Below are 16,523 nucleotides of genomic sequence, written 5' to 3'. Positions count from 1 at the left end.
CATAGGCCCCCATAAAGCCCCCATAGGATCCCTTTAGACCCCCATAGGCCTCCATAAAGCCCCCATAGTCCCCCATGTGACCCCAATAAGCCCCCATAGACCCCCATAAGACCCCAATAAGCCCCCATAAGACCCCAATAAGCCCCCATATGACCCCATTAAGCCCCCATAACCCCTTCATATCCCCCCCCCCCAGGTTCAACATCAGCCAGCTGGAGGAGTGGCTGCGCAAGCAGCAGCTGCAGCACCCCTTAGGCCCCATAAGACCCCATAAGACCCCATAGGCCCCCATAAAGCCCCCATAGGATCCCTTTAGACCCCCATAGGCCTCCATAAAGCCCCCATAGTCCCCCATATGACCCCAATAAGCCCCCATAGGCCCCCATAAAGCCCCCGTAAGCCCACATAAGCCCCCATAGGCCCTCACAAAGCCCCCATAGGATCCCTTTAGCCCCCCATAGGCCTCCATAAAGCCCCCATAGTCCCCCATAAGACCCCAATAAGCCCCCATAGACCCCCATAAGACCCCATAAAGCCCCCATAGACCCCCATAAGACCCCAATAAGCCCCCATATGACCCCATTAAGCCCCCATAACCCCTTCATATCCCCCCCCCCCAGGTTCAACATCAGCCAGCTGGAGGAGTGGCTGCGCAAGCAGCAGCTGCAGCACCCCTTAGGCCCCATAAGACCCCATAAGACCCCATAGGCCCCCATAAAGCCCCCATAGGATCCCTTTAGACCCCCATAGGCCTCCATAAAGCCCCCATAGTCCCCCATATGACCCCAATAAGCCCCCATAGGCCCCCATAAAGCCCCCGTAAGCCCACATAAGCCCCCATAGGCCCTCACAAAGCCCCCATAGGATCCCTTTAGCCCCCCATAGGCCTCCATAAAGCCCCCATAGTCCCCCATAAGACCCCAATAAGCCCCCATAGGCCCCCATATGACCCCAATAAGCCCCCATAGTACCCCATAGGCCCCAATAAGCCCCCATATGACCCCATTAAGCCCCCATAACCCCTTCATATCCCCCCCCCCCCCAGGTTCAACATCAGCCAGCTGGAGGAGTGGCTGCGCAAGCAGCAGCTGCAGCACAGCGGGGCCCTGGAGGCCCTGCAGCCCCTCATCCAGGCGGCGCAGCTGCTGCAGCTCAGCAAGAAGAGCCCCGAGGACGCCGAGGCCATCTGTAAGCACTGCACGGAGCTCAGCAGCCAGCAGGTGGGGTCCCCGGGGGGGCTGTGGGGTCTTATGGGGTCTTATGGGGTCTTCTGGGGGCCTATGGGGTCTAATGGGGTCCTATTGAGGTCTATGGAAGCCTATGGTGGCCTATGGTGGCCTATGGCGGCCTATGGGGGCCTATGGCGGCCTATAGAGGCCTATGGAAGCCTACGGTGGCCTGTGGCGGCCTGTGGTGGCCTATGGAGGCCTATGGGGTCTTATGGGAGCCTATGGGGGCCTCTGGCGGCCTATGGGGGCTTATGGGGGCCTATGGAAGCCTACGGCGGCCTGTGGCGGCCTATGGGGGCGTATGGAGGCCTATGAAGGCCTACAGAAGCCTACGGTGGGCTATGGGGGGTCCTGGGGGTCTTGTGGGGTCCTATGGGGTCTTGTGGGGGCCAATGGGGTCTTATGGGGGCCTATGGAGGCCTATGGAAGCCGACGCCGGCCTACAGGGTCCTGTGGGGGCTTGTGGCGGCCTATGGGGGCCTATGGGGCCTATAGAGGGCTATGGGGGCCTGTGGGGGCCTATGGGGGCCTATGGAGGCCTATGGAAGCCTACGGTGGCCTGTGGGGGCCTATGAGGGCCTTTGGAGGCCTATGGAAGCCTATGACGGCCTATGGGGTCCTGGGGGGGCCTGTGGGGGCCTATGGAAGCCTACGGCGGCCTATGGGGGCCTGTGGCGGCCTGTGGTGGCCTATGGAGGCCTATGGGGTCTTACGGGGGCCTATGGAAGCCTACGGCGGCCTGTGGCGGCCTATGGGGGCGTATGGAGGCCTATGAAGGCCTATAGAAGCCTACGGTGGGCTATGGGGTCCTGGGGGGGTTGTGGGGTTCTATGGGGTCTTATGGGGGCCTATGGGGTTTAATGGGGTCCTATTGAGGTCTATAGAAGCCTATGGGGGCCTATGGTGGCCTATGGCGGCCTATGGGGGCCTATGGCGGCCTATAGAGGCCTATGGAAGCCTACGGTGGCCTGTGGCGGCCTGTGGTGGCCTATGGAGGCCTATGAGGTCTTATGGGAGCCTATGGGGGCCTCTGGCGGCCTATGGGGGCTTATGGGGGCCTATGGAAGCCTACGGCGGCCTGTGGCGGCCTATGGGGGCGTATGGAGGCCTATGAAGGCCTACAGAAGCCTACGGCGGGCTATGGGGTCCTGGGGGGGTTGTGGGGTTCTATGGGGTCTTATGGGGGCCAATGGGGTCTTATGGGGTCTTATGGGGGCCTATGGAGGTCTATGGAAGCCTATGGGGGCCTGTGGGGGCCTATGGGGGCCTATGGAGGCGTATGAAGGCCTATGGAAGCCTACGGCGGCCTGTGGCGGCCTATGGGGCCTATAGAGGCCTATGGAAGCCTACGGCGGCCTACGGGCTCCTGGGGGGGCCTATGGAGGCCTATGGAAGCCTACGGCGGCCTATGGGGTCCTGGGGGGTCTTTGAGGCCTATGGGGGCCTATGGAAGCCTACAGAAGCCTACAGTGGCCTATGGGGGCCTGTGGCGGCCTGTGGGGGCCTATGGAGGCCTATGGAAGCCTATGGGGGCCTTTGGAGGCCTATGGAAGCCTACGGTGGCCTGTGGGGGCCTATAGGGGCCTATGGAAGCCTACAGCAGCCTATGGGGTCCTGGGGGGGCGTTGGGGTCCTATGGGGTCTTATGGGGGCCTGGGGGGGCCTATGGGGGCTTGTGGCGGCCTATGGGGGCCTGTGGGGCCTATAGAGGCCTATGGAAGCCTATGGTGGCCTGTGGCGGCCTATGGGGCCTATGGAGGCCTATGGAAGCCTACAGTGGCCTGTGGCGGCCTATGGGGGCCTATGGAGGCCTATGGAAGCCTACAGCGGCCTGTGGCGGCCTATGGGGCCTATGGAGGCCTATGGAAGCCTATGGCAGCCTACGGGGTCCTGGGGGGGCCTATGGGGGCCTGTGGCGGCCTGTGGTGGCCTATGGAGGCCTATGGGGTCTTATGGGAGCCTATGGGGGCCTCTGGGGGCTTATGGGGGCCTATGGAAGCCTACGGCGGCCTGTGGCGGCCTATGGGGGCGTATGGAGGCCTATGAAGGCCTATAGAAGCCTACGGTGGGCTATGGGGTCCTGGGGGGGTTGTGGGGTTCTATGGGGTCTTATGGGGGCCTGTGGGGGCCAATAGGGTCTTATGGGGGCCTATGGAGGTCTATGGAAGCCTATGGGGGCCTGTGGGGGCCTATGGTGGCCTATGGGGGCCTGTGGCGGCCTATGGGGCCTATAGAGGCCTATGGAAGCCTACGGTGGCCTGTGGCGGCCTGTGGAGGTCTATGGGGTCTTATGGGAGCCTATGGGGGCCTCTGGCGGCCTCTGGGGGCTTATGGGGGCCTATGGAAGCCTACGGCGGCCTGTGGCGGCCTATGGGGGCGTATGGAGGCCTATGAAGGCCTACAGAAGCCTACGGCGGGCTATGGGGTCCTGGGGGGGTTGTGGGGTTCTATGGGGTCTTATGGGGGCCAGTGGGGTCTTATGGGGTCCTATGGAGGCCTATGGAAGCCTACGGCGGCCTACGGGCTCCTGGGGGGGCCTATGGAGGCCTATGGAAGCCTACGGCGGCCTATGGGGTCCTGGGGGGTCTTTGAGGCCTATGGGGGCCTATGGAAGCCTACAGAAGCCTACAGTGGCCTATGGGGGCCTGTGGCGGCCTATGGGGGCCTATGGAGGCCTATGGAAGCCTATGGGGGCCTTTGGAGGCCTATGGAAGCCTACGGTGGCCTGTGGGGGCCTATAGGGGCCTATGGAAGCCTACAGCAGCCTATGGGGTCCTGGGGGGGCGTTGGGGTCCTATGGGGTCTTATGGGGGCCTGTGGGGGCCTATGGGGGCTTGTGGCGGCCTATGGGGGCCTGTGGGGCCTATAGAGGCCTATGGAAGCCTATGGTGGCCTGTGGCGGCCTATGGGGCCTATGGAGGCCTATGGAAGCCTACGGTGGCCTGTGGCGGCCTATGGGGCCTATGGAGGCCTATGGAAGCCTATGGCAGCCTACGGGGTCCTGGGGGGGCCTATGGGGGCCTGTGGCGGCCTGTGGTGGCCTATGGGGGCCTATGGGGTCTTATGGGAGCCTATGGGGGCCTATGGAGGCCTATGGGGGCCTGTGGGGGCTTATGGGGGCTTATGGGGCCCTATGGAAGCCTACGGTGGCCTATGGGGTCCTGGGGGGGCTTTGGGGTCCTACGGGGTCCTATGGGGTCTTATGGGGTCTTATGGGGGCCTATGGGGGCCTATGGAGGCCTATGGAAGCCTACGGCGGCCTACGGGGTCCTGGGGGGGCCTATGGGGGCCTATGGAAGCCTACGGCGGCCTATGGGGTCCTGGGGGGGCTGTGGGGGCCTATGGGGCCTATGGAGGCCTATGGGGGCCTGTGGCGGCCTATAGGGGTTCTATCGGGTCTTCTGGAGGCCTGTGGGGGTTCTATGGGGTTTTATGGGGGCCGATAGCGGCCTGTGGGGCCTATGGGGTCTTATGGAGGCCTGTGGGGGTTCTATGGGGGCCTATGGAAGCCTTTGGCAGCCTATGGGGGCCTGTGGGGTCTATGGGAGTCTATGGGGTCTTACAGGGGCCTATGGGGTCTTACGGGGGCCTATGGGGTCTTTTGGAGGCCTATGGGGTCCTATGGGGTCTTATGGCGGCCTATGGGGGCGTATGGTGGCCTATGGAAGCCTATGGGGGTTTTATGGGGTCTCATGGGGGCCTATGGGGTCTTACGGGGACCTTACAGGGGATTTAGGGAGGTTTATGGGGTCTTATGGGGGCCTATAGGGGCCTATGGGGTCTTCTGGGGGTTCTGTGGGGTTTTATGGGGGCTGATAGCGGCCTATGGGGTCTTATGGCGGTCTATGGGGTCTTATGGCGGTCTATGGGGTCTTATGGGGGCCTATGGGGTCTTATGGCGGCCTATGGGGGTTTTAGGGGGGTCTGTGGGGTCTTATGGGGGCTTATGGGGGCCTATGGGAGTCTATGGGGTCTTTAGGGGGTCCTATGGGGCTCTGTGTGATCTTATGGGGTCCTTATAGGGTCCTACGGGGGTTTATGGGGTTCTGTGCGGGCCTATGGGGTCCTTATAGGGTCCTATGGGGGCTTTGTAGGGTTCTATGGGGTCCTACGGGGTCCTATGGGGTCCTGTGGGGTGAGGGTTCTCTCTTACCCTATTAGGATTCCCGTTCCCATTAACCTCTCGCTCCCCTCTAACGACCCCATAAAGCGCCCCTTATAGGGTCTGCCGTCCCCTCCGCCCCCGACGCTGACCCTATAAATCCCCTACAGATCGTGAAGCTGCTCACCCTATACAGCCCGGTGGATGAGTTCGAGGAACGCGTCTCCGTCGCCTTCATCAGGACCGTACAGGTAACTTATAGGGTCGGGAGGGCCTTATAGGGTCGGGAGGGCCTTATAGGGTCGGGAGGGTCTCATAGGGCCGGGAGGGTCTTATGGGGTCAGGAGGGGATTATAGGGTCAGGTCGGGAGGGGCTTACAGGGGCGGGAAGGTCTTATAGGGTCAGGAGGATCTTATAGGGTCAGGAGGGGCTTATAGGGTCGGGAGGGGCTTATAGGGTCGGGAGGGTCTCATAGTGCCGGGAAGGTCTTATGGGGTCAGGAGGGACTTATAGGGTCAGGTCGGGAGGGGCTTACAGGGGTGGGAAGGTCTTATAGGGTCAGGAGGGTCTTATAGGGTCAGGAGGGGATTATAGGGTCGGGAGGGGCTTATAGGGTCGGGAGGGTCTCATAGTGCCGGGAAGGTCTTATGGGGTCAGGAGGGACTTATAGGGTCAGGTCGGGAGGGGCTTACAGGGGCGGGAAGGTCTTATAGGGTCAGGAGGGGCTTATAGGGTCGGGTGGGTCTTATAGGGTCAGGAGGGGCTTATAGGGTCGGGAGGGTCTCATAGGACCGGGAAGGTCTTATAGGGTCAGGAGGGACTTATAGGGTCAGGTCGGGAGGGGCTTACAGGGGCGGGAAGGTCTTATAGGGTCAGGAGGGGCTTATAGGGTCGGGTGGGTCTCATAGGGCCGGGAAGGTCTTATGGGGTCAGGAGGGACTTATAGGGTCAGGTCGGGAGGGGCTTACAGGGGCGGGAAGGTCTTATAGGGTCGGGAGGGGCTTATAGGGTCGGGAAGGTCTTATAGGGCCAGGAAGGTCTTATAGGGTGGGGAGGGTCTCATAGGGCTGGGAAGGTCTTATGGGGTCAGGAGGGACTTATAGGGTCAGGTCGGGAGGGGCTTACAGGGGCAGGAAGGTCTTATAGGGTCGGGAGGGGCTTATAGGGTCGGGAGGGTCTCATAGGGCCGGGAAGGTCTTACGGGGTCAGGAGGGACTTATAGGGTCAGGTCGGGAGGGGCTTACAGGGGTGGGAAGGTCTTATAGGGTCAGGAGGGTCTTATAGGGCCAGGAAGGTCTTATAGGGTCTTATGGGGTCTCATAGGGCCGGGAAGGTCTTATGGGGTCAGGAGGGACTTATAGGGTCAGGTCGGGAGGGGCTTACAGGGGTGGGAAGGTCTTCTAGGGTCAGGAGGGGCTTATAGGGTCGGGAGGGGCTTATAGGGTCGGGAGGGTCTCATAGGGCCGGGAAGGTCTTACGGGGTCAGGAGGGACTTATAGGGCCGGGAAGGTCTTATGGGGTCAGGAGGGACTTATAGGGTCAGGTCGGGAGGGGCTTACAGGGGCGGGAAGGTCTTATAGGGTCAGGAGGGGCTTATAGGGTCAGGAGGGGCTTATAGGGTCGGGAAGGTCTTATAGGGTCGGGAGGGGCTTATAGGGTCGGGAGGGTCTCATAGGGCCGGGAGGGTCTTATGGGGTCAGGAGGGGCTTATAGGGTCAGGTCGAGAGGGGCTTACAGGGGCGGGAAGGTCTTATAGGGTCAGGACGGGCTTATAGGGTCGGGAAGGTCTTATAGGGTCGGGAGGGGCTTATAGGGTCGGGAGGGTCTCATAGGGCCGGGAAGGTCTTATGGGGTCAGGAGGGACTTATAGGGTCAGGTCGGGAGGGGCTTACAGGGGCGGGAAGGTCTTCTAGGCTCGGGAGGGGCTTATAGGGTCAGGAGGGGCTTATAGGGTCGGGAGGGTCTCATAGGGCCGGGAAGGTCTTATGGGGTCAGGAGGGGATTATAGGGTCAGGTCGGGAGGGGCTTACAGGGGCAGGAAGGTCTTCTAGGGTCAGGAGGGGCTTATAGGGTCGGGTGGGTCTTATAGGGTCGGGAAGGTCTTCTAGGGTCGGGAGGGGCTTATAGGGTCGGGAGGGTCTCATAGGGCCGGGAAGGTCTTATGGGGTCAGGAGGGGCTTATAGGGTCAGGTCGGGAGGGGCTTACAGGGGCGGGAAGGTCTTATAGGGTCGGGAGGGGCTTATAGGGTCGGGAAGGTCTTATAGGGCCAGGAAGGTCTTATAGGGTGGGGAGGGTCTCATAGGGCCGGGAAGGTCTTATGGAGTCAGGAGGGACTTATAGGGTCAGGTCGGGAGGGGCTTACAGGGGCGGGAAGGTCTTATAGGGTCAGGAGGGGCTTATAGGGTCAGGAAGGACTTATAGGGTCGGGAAGGTCCTAAAGGGTCAGGAGGGCCTTATAGGGTCGGGAGGGTCTCATAGGGCCAGGAAGGTCTTATGGGGTCAGGAGGGGCTTATAGGGTCAGGTCGAGAGGGGCTTACAGGGGCGGGAAGGTCTTATAGGGTCGGGAGGGGCTTATAGGGTCAGGAGGGGCTTATAGGGTCAGGAGGGGCTTATAGGGTCGGGAGGGTCTCATAGGGCCGGGAAGGTCTTATGGGGTCAGGAGGGACTTATAGGGTCAGGTCGGGAGGGGCTTACAGGGCCGGGAAGGTCTTATAGGGTCTTATGGGGTCTCATAGGGCCGGGAAGGTCTTATGGGGTCAGGAGGGGCTTATAGGGTCAGGTCGGGAGGGGCTTACAGGGGCGGGAAGGTCTTATAGGGTTGGGAGGGACTTATAGGGTCAGGAGAGGCTTATAGGGTGAGGTCGGGAGGGTCTTATGGGGTCAGGAAGGTCTTATGGGGTCAGGAAGGACTTACAGGGTCAGGAGGGGCTTATAGGGTCAGGAAGAGGTACTTATAGGGTCAGGAGGGTCTTATAGGGCCGGGAATGTCTTATAGGGTTGGGGGGGTCTCATAGGGTCAGGTGAGGAAGGTCTAATGGGATCCTATCAGGGTTTTTTTGGGGTCTCTCTGGGGTCTTATGGGGTCTTAGGGGGTCCTTATGGGATCGTATCGGGTCCTTATGGGGTCCTGTGAGTTCTTTATAGGGTCCTGATGGGTCTTATGGGGTCCTCTGAGGTCCTATGGGGTCCTTATGGGACCCTGTCGGGTTTTTATGGGGTTCCTTATGGGGTCTTATGGGATCCTAGTATGGTGTCCTCATGAGATCCTGCTATGGGGTCGTTTTGGGGTCCTTATGGGGTCTTATGGGATGTTATAGGATCCTATGGGGTTTTATGGGGTTTTATGGGATCTTAGGGGGTTTTATGGGTTCTTATGGGGTTTTATGTGTTCTTACGGGGTTTTATGGGTTCTTATGGGGTTTTATGGGATCTTAGGGGGTTTTATGGGATCTTAGGGGGTTTTATGGGTTCTTACAGGATTTTATGGGGTTTTATGGGGTTTTGTGGGTTCTTACGGGGTTTTGTGGGTTCTTACGGGGTTTTAGGGGTTCTTACGGGGTTTTATGGGTTCTTATGGGGTTTTGTGGGTTCTTACGGGGTTTTGTGGGTTTTTAAGGGGTTTTATGGGTTCTTATGGGGTTTTATGGGATCTTAGGGGGTTTTATGGGGTTTTATGGGTTCTTACGGGGTTTTATGGGTTCTTACGGGGTTTTATGGGTTCTTACGGGGTTTTATGGGTGCTTACGGGGTTTTATGGGTGCTTATGGGGTTTTGTGGGTTCTTATGGGGTTTTGTGGGTTCTTACGGGGTTTTATGGGTTCTTACGGGGTTTTATGGGGTTTTATGGGTTCTTACGGGGTTTTATGGGTTTTTATGGGGTTTTATGGGTTTTTACGGGGTTTTATGGGTTCTTATGGGGTTTTGTGGGTTCTTACGGGGTTTTATGGGATCTTAGGGGGTTTTATGGGATCTTAGGGGATTTTATGGGATCTTAGGGGGTTTTATGGGATCTTAGGGGATTTTATGGGTTTTTATGGGGTTTTATGGGTTCTTACGGGGTTTTATGGGTTCTTACGGGTTTTTATGGGTTTTTATGGGGTTTTATGGGTTTTTATGGGGTTTTATGGGTTCTTATGGGGTTTTGTGGGTTCTTACGGGGTTTTATGGGTTTTTATGGGGTTTTTATGGGTTTTTATGGGGTTTTATGGGTTTTTATGGGGTTTTATGGGTTCTTACGGGGTTTTATGGGTTTTTATGGGGTTTTATGGGTTTTTATGGGGTTTTATGGGTTTTTATGGGGTTTTATGGGTTCTTACGGGGTTTTATGGGTTCTTACGGGCTTTTATGGGTTTTTATGGGTTTTTATGGGGTTTTATGGGTTCTTATGGGGTTTTGTGGGTTCTTACGGGGTTTTATGGGATCTTAGGGGGTTTTATGGGATCTTAGGGGATTTTATGGGTTTTTACGGGGTTTTATGGGTTCTTTGACCCCCCCCTTCTCCTTCCTCCCCCCCCGACCCCAAACCCCGACCCCAAAGGCGAAGCTGAAGGACCGCGACGACCCCAATCAGCTGCTGATGGACTCGAAGCGCACCTTCCCGCTCCTGATCCCATATAACCCCACCCCGGTCCCGTTGGACTCCATTCGGGTTCCCTCATACCTCAACCTCGACTTCCTCATCCCGCTCTGACCCCAAAGGGTTCCCTGCGACCCTATAAACCTCGTGGGGCGCTTATGGGGTCTTCATGGGGGCTTACGGGGTCCTATGGGGGCTTACGGGGTCCTTTGAAGACTTATGGGGTCCTATGGGGGCTTATGGGGTCCTGTGGGGTCTTATAAAGACCTATGGGGTCCTGTGGGGTCCTGTGAAGACTTATGGGGTCCTATGAGGGCATTATTGAGTCCTATGGGGTTTTCGGGGTCGTTATGGGGGCTTTATGGGGTCCTATGGGGCCTTATGGGGTCCTGTGAAGACTTATGGGGTCCTATGGGGGCTTATGGGGTCCTGTGGGGTCTTATAAAGACTTATGGGGTCCTGTGAGGTCCTGTGAAGACTTATGGGGTCCTGTGGGTTTCTTTGTGGGCATTATTGAGTCCTGTGGGGTTTTCGGGGTCGTTATGGGGGCTTTATGGGGTCCTATGGGGCCTTATGGGGTCCTGTGAAGACTTATGGGGTCCTATGGGGGCTTATGGGGTCCTGTGAGGTCCTATAAAGACTTATGGGGTCCTGTGGGGGCTTATGGGGTCCTGTGGGGTCTTATAAAGACTTATGGGGTCCTGTGAGGCCCTGTGAAGACTTATGGGGTCCTATGAGGGCATTATTGAGTCCTATGGGGTTTTCGGGGTCGTTATGGGGGCTTTATGGGGTCCTATGGGGCCTTATGGGGTCCTGTGAAGACTTATGGGGTCCTATGGGGGCTTATGGGGTCCTGTGGGGTCTTATAAAGACTTATGGGGTCCTATGGGGGCTTATGGGGTCCTGTGAGGTCCTATAAAGACTTATGGGGTCCTATGGGGGCTTATGGGGTCCTGTGGGGTCTTATAAAGACTTATGGGGTCCTGTGGGGTCCTGTGAAGACTTATGGGGTCCTATGAGGGCATTATTGAGTCCTATGGGGTTTTTGGGGTCATTATGGGGGCTTTATGTGGTTCTATGGGGCCTTATGGGGTCCTGTGAAGACTTATGGGGTCCTATGGGGGCTTATGGGGTCCTGTGGGGTCTTATAAAGACTTATGGGGTCCTATGGGGGCTTATGGGGTCCTGTGGGGTCTTATAAAGACTTATGGGGTCCTGTGGGGTCCTGTGAAGACTTATGGGGTCCTATGAGGGCATTATTGAGTCCTATGGGGTTTTTGGGGTCATTATGGGGGCTTTATGGGGTCCTATGGGGCCTTATGGGGTCCTATGGGGGCTTATGAGGTCCTGTGAGGTCCTATAAAGACTTATGGGGTCCTATGGGGGCTTATGGGGTCCTGTGGGGTCTTATAAAGACTTATGGGGTCCTGTGGGGGCTTATGGGGTTCTGTGGGGTCTTATAAAGACTTATGGGGTCCTGTGAGGCCCTGTGAAGACTTATGGGGTCCTATGAGGGCATTATTGAGTCCTATGGGGTTTTTGGGTTCGTTATGGGGGCTTTATGGGGTCCTATGGGGGCTTATGGGGTCCTTTGAAGACTTATGGGGTCCTATGGGGGCTTATGGGGTCCTGTGGGGTCTTATAAAGACTTATGGGGTCCTATGAAGAATTATGGGGTCCTGTGGGGGCTTATGGGGTCCTGTGAAGTCCTATAAAGACTTATGGGGTCCTGTGGGGTCCTGTGAAGACTTATGGGGTCCTGTGGGGTTCTTTGTGGGCATTATTGAGTCCTATGGGGTTTTCGGGGTCGTTATGGGGGCTTTATGGGGTCCTATGGGGCCTTATGGGGTCCTGTGAAGACTTATGGGGTCCTATGGGGGCTTATGGGGTCCTGTGAGGTCCTATAAAGACTTATGGGGTCCTGTGGGGTCCTGTGAAGACTTATGGGGTCCTGTGGGGTTCTTTGTGGGCATTATTGAGTCCTATGGGGTTTTCGGGGTCGTTATGGGGGCTTTATGGGGTCCTATGGGGCCTTATGGGGTCCTGTGAAGACTTATGGGGTCCTATGGGGGCTTATGGGGTCCTGTGGGGTCTTATAAAGACTTATGGGGTCCTATGGGGGCTTATGGGGTCCTGTGAGGTCCTATAAAGACTTATGGGGTCCTGTGGGGTCCTGTGAAGACTTATGGGGTCCTATGAGGGCATTATTGAGTCCTATGGGGTTTTTGTGGTCGTTATGGGGGCTTTATGGGGTCCTATGGGGCCTTATGGGGTCCTGTGAAGACTTATGGGGTCCTATGGGGGCTTATGGGGTCCTGTGGGGTCTTATAAAGACTTACGGGGTCCTGTGGGGTCCTGTGAAGACTTATGGGGTCCTGTGGGGTTCTTTGTGGGCATTATTGAGTCCTATGGGGTTTTTGGGGTCGTTATGGGGGCTTTATGGGGTCCTATGGGGCCTTATGGGGTCCTATGGGGGCTTATGGGGTCCTGTGGGGTCTTATAAAGACTTATGGGGTCCTGTGGGGTCCTGTGAAGACTTATGGGGTCCTATGAGGGCATTATTGAGTCCTATGGGGTTTTCGGGGTCGTTATGGGGGCTTTATGGGGTTCTATGGGGCCTTATGGGGTCCTGTGAAGACTTATGGGGTCCTATGGGGGCTTATGGGGTCCTGTGGGGTCTTATAAAGACTTATGGGGTCCTATGGGGGCTTATGGGGTCCTCTGGGGTCCTATAAAGACTTATGGGGTCCTATGGGGGCTTATGGGGTCCTGTGGGGTCTTATAAAGACTTATGGGGTCCTGTGGGGTCCTGTGAAGACTTATGGGGTCCTATGAGGGCATTATTGAGTCCTATGGGGTTTTTGGGTTCGTTATGGGGGCTTTATGGGGTCCTATGGGGCCTTATGGGGTCTTCATGGGGGCTTATGGGGTCCTGTGGGGTCCTATGGGGGCTTATTGGGTCCTATGGGGTCCTATAAAGACTTATGGGGTCTATGGGGTCTTATGGGGTCCTGTGGGGCCCTTATTGAGTTCTATGGGGCCTTAGGGGGTCTTTAGGGGGGCTTATGGGGTCCCTTGGGGTCCTTACGGGGGTTTCATGGGGTCCTGTGGGGTCTTTATAGGGTCCTGCGGGTCTTCTGGGGTCCTTTGGGTCCTATGGGGTCCTTTGGGGTTCTATAGGGTCCTTATGGGGTCCTGTTGGTTTTCTGTGGGGTCTTTATGGGGTCCTGTGGGGTCTTATGGATGTCCTGTGGGGTCTTTATGGGGTCCTTTAGGGTTTTGTGGGTCTTAGGGGTTATGCGGGGTCTTTATGGGGTCTTATGTGGTCGTTATGGGGTCCTTTGGGTCTTCTGGGGTCCTTTGCGTTCTGTGGGGTTCTATGGGGTCTTATGGGGTCCTATAGGGTCCTATGGGTTCTTTATGGGGTCCTTTGCGTCCTGTAGGGTTCTATTGGGTCTTTTGGGGTCCTATGGGGTCCTTATGGGGTCCTTTGCGTTCTATGGGGTCCTATGGGGTCATTTGGGGTTCTGTGGGGTCTTAGGGGGTTCTTCGGTCCCTATGGGGTTAGATGGGGCCCTTTGGGGTCTTATGGGGTCCTTTGGATCTTATGGGGTTCTCTGGGGTCTTATGGGGTTCTTTGTGTCCTGTGGGGTCTTTATGGGGTCCTTTGCGTCCTTTGAGGTCCTATGGGGTCCTTTGGGTTCTATGGGGTCCTATAGGATCCTATGGGGTCCTTTGGGGTTCTTTGGGGTCCTTTGCATCCTATAGGGTTCTATGGGGTCTTTGGGGGTCCTGTGGGGTCTTATGGGGTCTTTATGGGGTAATTTGGTTCCTATGGGGTTATATGGGGTCCTTTGGGTCCTGTGGGGTCTTTATGGGGTCCTTTGTGTCCTTTGGGGTTCTTTGGGGTCCTTTGCGTTCTGTGGGGTCCTATGGGGTCTTTATGGGGTCCTTTGCATCCTATGGGGTCCTTATGGGGTCCTTATGGAGTCGTCACCTCCCTGTCCCGAAGCCCTCATCCAACGCAGCCCTTAATTCCTAATGGCCGAACGCATCCATCCCATAATGATCCGACCGGAAGGAGCGCGGAGACCGATGGGGGCAGTGCTTAATTGGGGTCGCGTTAATTACCGCGCTGTAATTACCTTCCGTGGGCCTTAAAAGGGGACTTTCGTACCTCCGCCTTTGGTGCTCATGGGCTTTTTGTGACCTTCCAGGACCTAAAAGGTATCCATAGGCGGGAATGGGACTCATGCTGTGACCTTCCAGGACCCAAAGGGTGCCTATAGGCAGGAAAGCGACGCGTTGCTGTGACCTTCCAGGACCTAAAAGGTACCCATAGGCAGGAATGGGACTCATGCTGTGACCTTCCAGGACCTAAGAGGTACCCATAGGTGGGAATGGGACTCATGCTGTGACCTTCCAGGACCCAAAGGGTGCCTATAGGCAGGAAAGCAATGCGTTGCTGTGACCTTCCAGGACCTAAAAGGTACCCATAGGCAGGAATGGGACTCATGCTGTGACCTTCCAGGACCTAAAAGGTATCCATAGGCGGGAATGGGACTCGTGCTGTGACCTTCCAGGACCCAAAGGGTGCCTATGAGCTGTGACCTTCCAGGACCTAAAAGGTCCCCATAGGCGGGAATGGGACTCATGCTGTGACCTTCCAGGACCCAAAGGGTGCCTATAGGCAGGAAAGCAATGCGTTGCTGTGACCTTCCAGGACCTAAAAGGTACCCATAGGCAGGAATGGGACTCATGCTGTGACCTTCCAGGACCTAAGAGGTACCCATAGGTGGGAATGGGACTCATGCTGTGACCTTCCAGGACCCAAAGGGTGCCTATAGGCAGGAAAGCAATGCGTTGCTGTGACCTTCCAGGACCTAAAAGGTACCCATAGGCAGGAATGGGACTCATGCTGTGACCTTCCAGGACCTAAAAGGTATCCATAGGCGGGAATGGGACTCGTGCTGTGACCTTCCAGGACCCAAAGGGTGCCTATGAGCTGTGACCTTCCAGGACCTAAAAGGTCCCCATAGGCAGGAATGGGACTCATGCTGTGACCTTCCAGGACCCAAAGGGTGCCTATAGGCAGGAAAGCGACGCGTTGCTGTGACCTTCCAGGACCTAAAAGGTCCCCATAGGCAGGAATGGGACTCATGCTGTGACCTTCCAGGACCCAAAGGGTGCCTATGAGCTGTGACCTTCCAGGACCCAAAGTGTGCCTATAGGCAGGAAAGCGACGCGTTGCTGTGACCTTCCAGGACCTAAAAGGTGTTTATGAGCTGTGACCTTCCAGGACCTAAAAGGTGTTTATGAGCTGTGACCTTCCAGGACCCAAAGGGTGCCTATAGGCAGGAAAGCGACGCGTTGCTGTGACCTTCCAGGACCTAAAAGTTCCCCATAGGCGGGAATGGGACTCATGCTGTGACCTTCCAGGACCTAAAAGGTACCTATGAGCTGTGACCTTCCAGGACCTAAAAGGTATCCATAGGCGGGAATGGGACTCATGCTGTGACCTTCCAGGACCCAAAGGGTGCTTATGAGCTGTGACCTTCCAGGACCTAAAAGGGTATCCATAGGGAGGAATGCGACGCGTTGCTGTGACCTTCCAGGACCTTAAAGGTCCCCATAGGCGGGAATGGGACTCATGCTGTGACCTTCCAGGACCCAAAGGGTTCCCTATAGGCAGTTGGCTTGGAAAGGTCCTGGAAGGTCAAAGGAGGATGGAATGGGGGGGGGTTGGAAAGGTCCTGGAAGGCCAAAGGGGGGTTGGAAAGGTCCTGGAAGGTCAAAGGGGGGTTGGAAAGGTCCTGGAAGATCAAAGTTGGGTTGGAAAGGTCCTGGAAGGTCAAAGGGGGGTTAAAAAGGTCCTGGAAGGCCAAAGTTGGGTTGGAAAGGTCCTGGAAGACCAAAGGTGTGTTGGAAAGGTCCTGGAAGATCAAAGTTGCGTTGGAAAGGTCCTGGAAGGTCAAAGGTGGATTGAAAAGGTCCTGGAAGGTCAAAGGTGGGTTGGAAAGGTCCTGGAAGGTCAAAAGGGGGGGATGGTGGGGTTGGAAAGGTCCTGGAAGGCCAAAGGTGTATTGGAAAGGTCCTGGAAGATCAAAGGTGGATTGAAAAGGTCCTGGAAGGTCAAAGGGGGGTTAAAAAAGTCCTGGAAAGTCAAAGGTGGGTTGGAAAGGTCCTGGAAGGTCAAAGGGGGGTTGGAAAGGTCCTGGAAGATCAAAGTTGGGTTGGAAAGGTCCTGGAAGGTCAAAGGTGGGTTAAAAAGGTCCTGGAAGGTCAAAAGGGGGGGAATGGGTGGGTTGGAAAGGTCCTGGAAGGCCGAAGTTGGGTTGGAAAGGTCCTGGAAGGTCAAAGGTGGGTTGGAAAGGTCCTGGAAGGTCAAAGGTGGATTGAAAAGGTCCTGGAAGGTCAAAGGTGGGTTGGAAAGGTCCTGGAAGACCAAAGTTGGGTTGAAAAGGTCCTGGAAGACCATAGGGAGGTTGAAATGGTCCTGGAAGATCAAAGGTGGGTTGAAAAGGTCCTGGAAGGTCAAAGGTGGATTGAAAAGGTCCTGGAAGGCCAAAGGTGGGTTGGAAAGGTCCTGGAAGGTCAAAGGTGGATTGGAAAG

The 16,523-nt window shown here is 56.6% G+C and overlaps 1 protein-coding gene and 1 long non-coding RNA gene across 2 annotated transcripts in view; one reads left to right on the top strand and one right to left on the bottom strand.

Annotated features, from left to right (window-relative positions):
* The window catches only part of LOC121108182 (unconventional myosin-Vb-like), a 137,047-nt gene extending 126,978 nt beyond the window's left edge, over nucleotides 1–10,069 (top strand). The window contains exons 6-8 of the mRNA XM_046905109.1: nucleotides 1,046–1,188; nucleotides 5,502–5,582; nucleotides 9,872–10,069. Coding sequence (XP_046761065.1) covers nucleotides 1,046–1,188; nucleotides 5,502–5,582; nucleotides 9,872–10,024 — 377 coding nt within the window. The 3' untranslated portion in view covers nucleotides 10,025–10,069. The remainder of the gene's footprint in view (nucleotides 1–1,045; nucleotides 1,189–5,501; nucleotides 5,583–9,871) is intronic.
* A 4,480-nt stretch (nucleotides 10,070–14,549) lies between these two features.
* Nucleotides 14,550–15,503, bottom strand: LOC121108181. Its single transcript, XR_005842482.1, has 5 exons — nucleotides 15,388–15,503; nucleotides 15,213–15,300; nucleotides 14,784–14,932; nucleotides 14,627–14,730; nucleotides 14,550–14,573 (listed from the first exon to the last, which is right to left on the bottom strand). It is a non-coding gene; the product is annotated as an uncharacterized LOC121108181 (long non-coding RNA).
* Between the last annotated feature and the right edge of the window lie 1,020 nt (nucleotides 15,504–16,523).

Source organism: Gallus gallus, chromosome W (assembly GCF_016699485.2).
Source record: "Gallus gallus isolate bGalGal1 chromosome W, bGalGal1.mat.broiler.GRCg7b, whole genome shotgun sequence".
NCBI lineage: Eukaryota > Metazoa > Chordata > Aves > Galliformes > Phasianidae > Gallus > Gallus gallus.
Note: the sequence above shows the minus strand (reverse complement) of the source record. Positions and strands in the feature narration are given on the sequence as shown.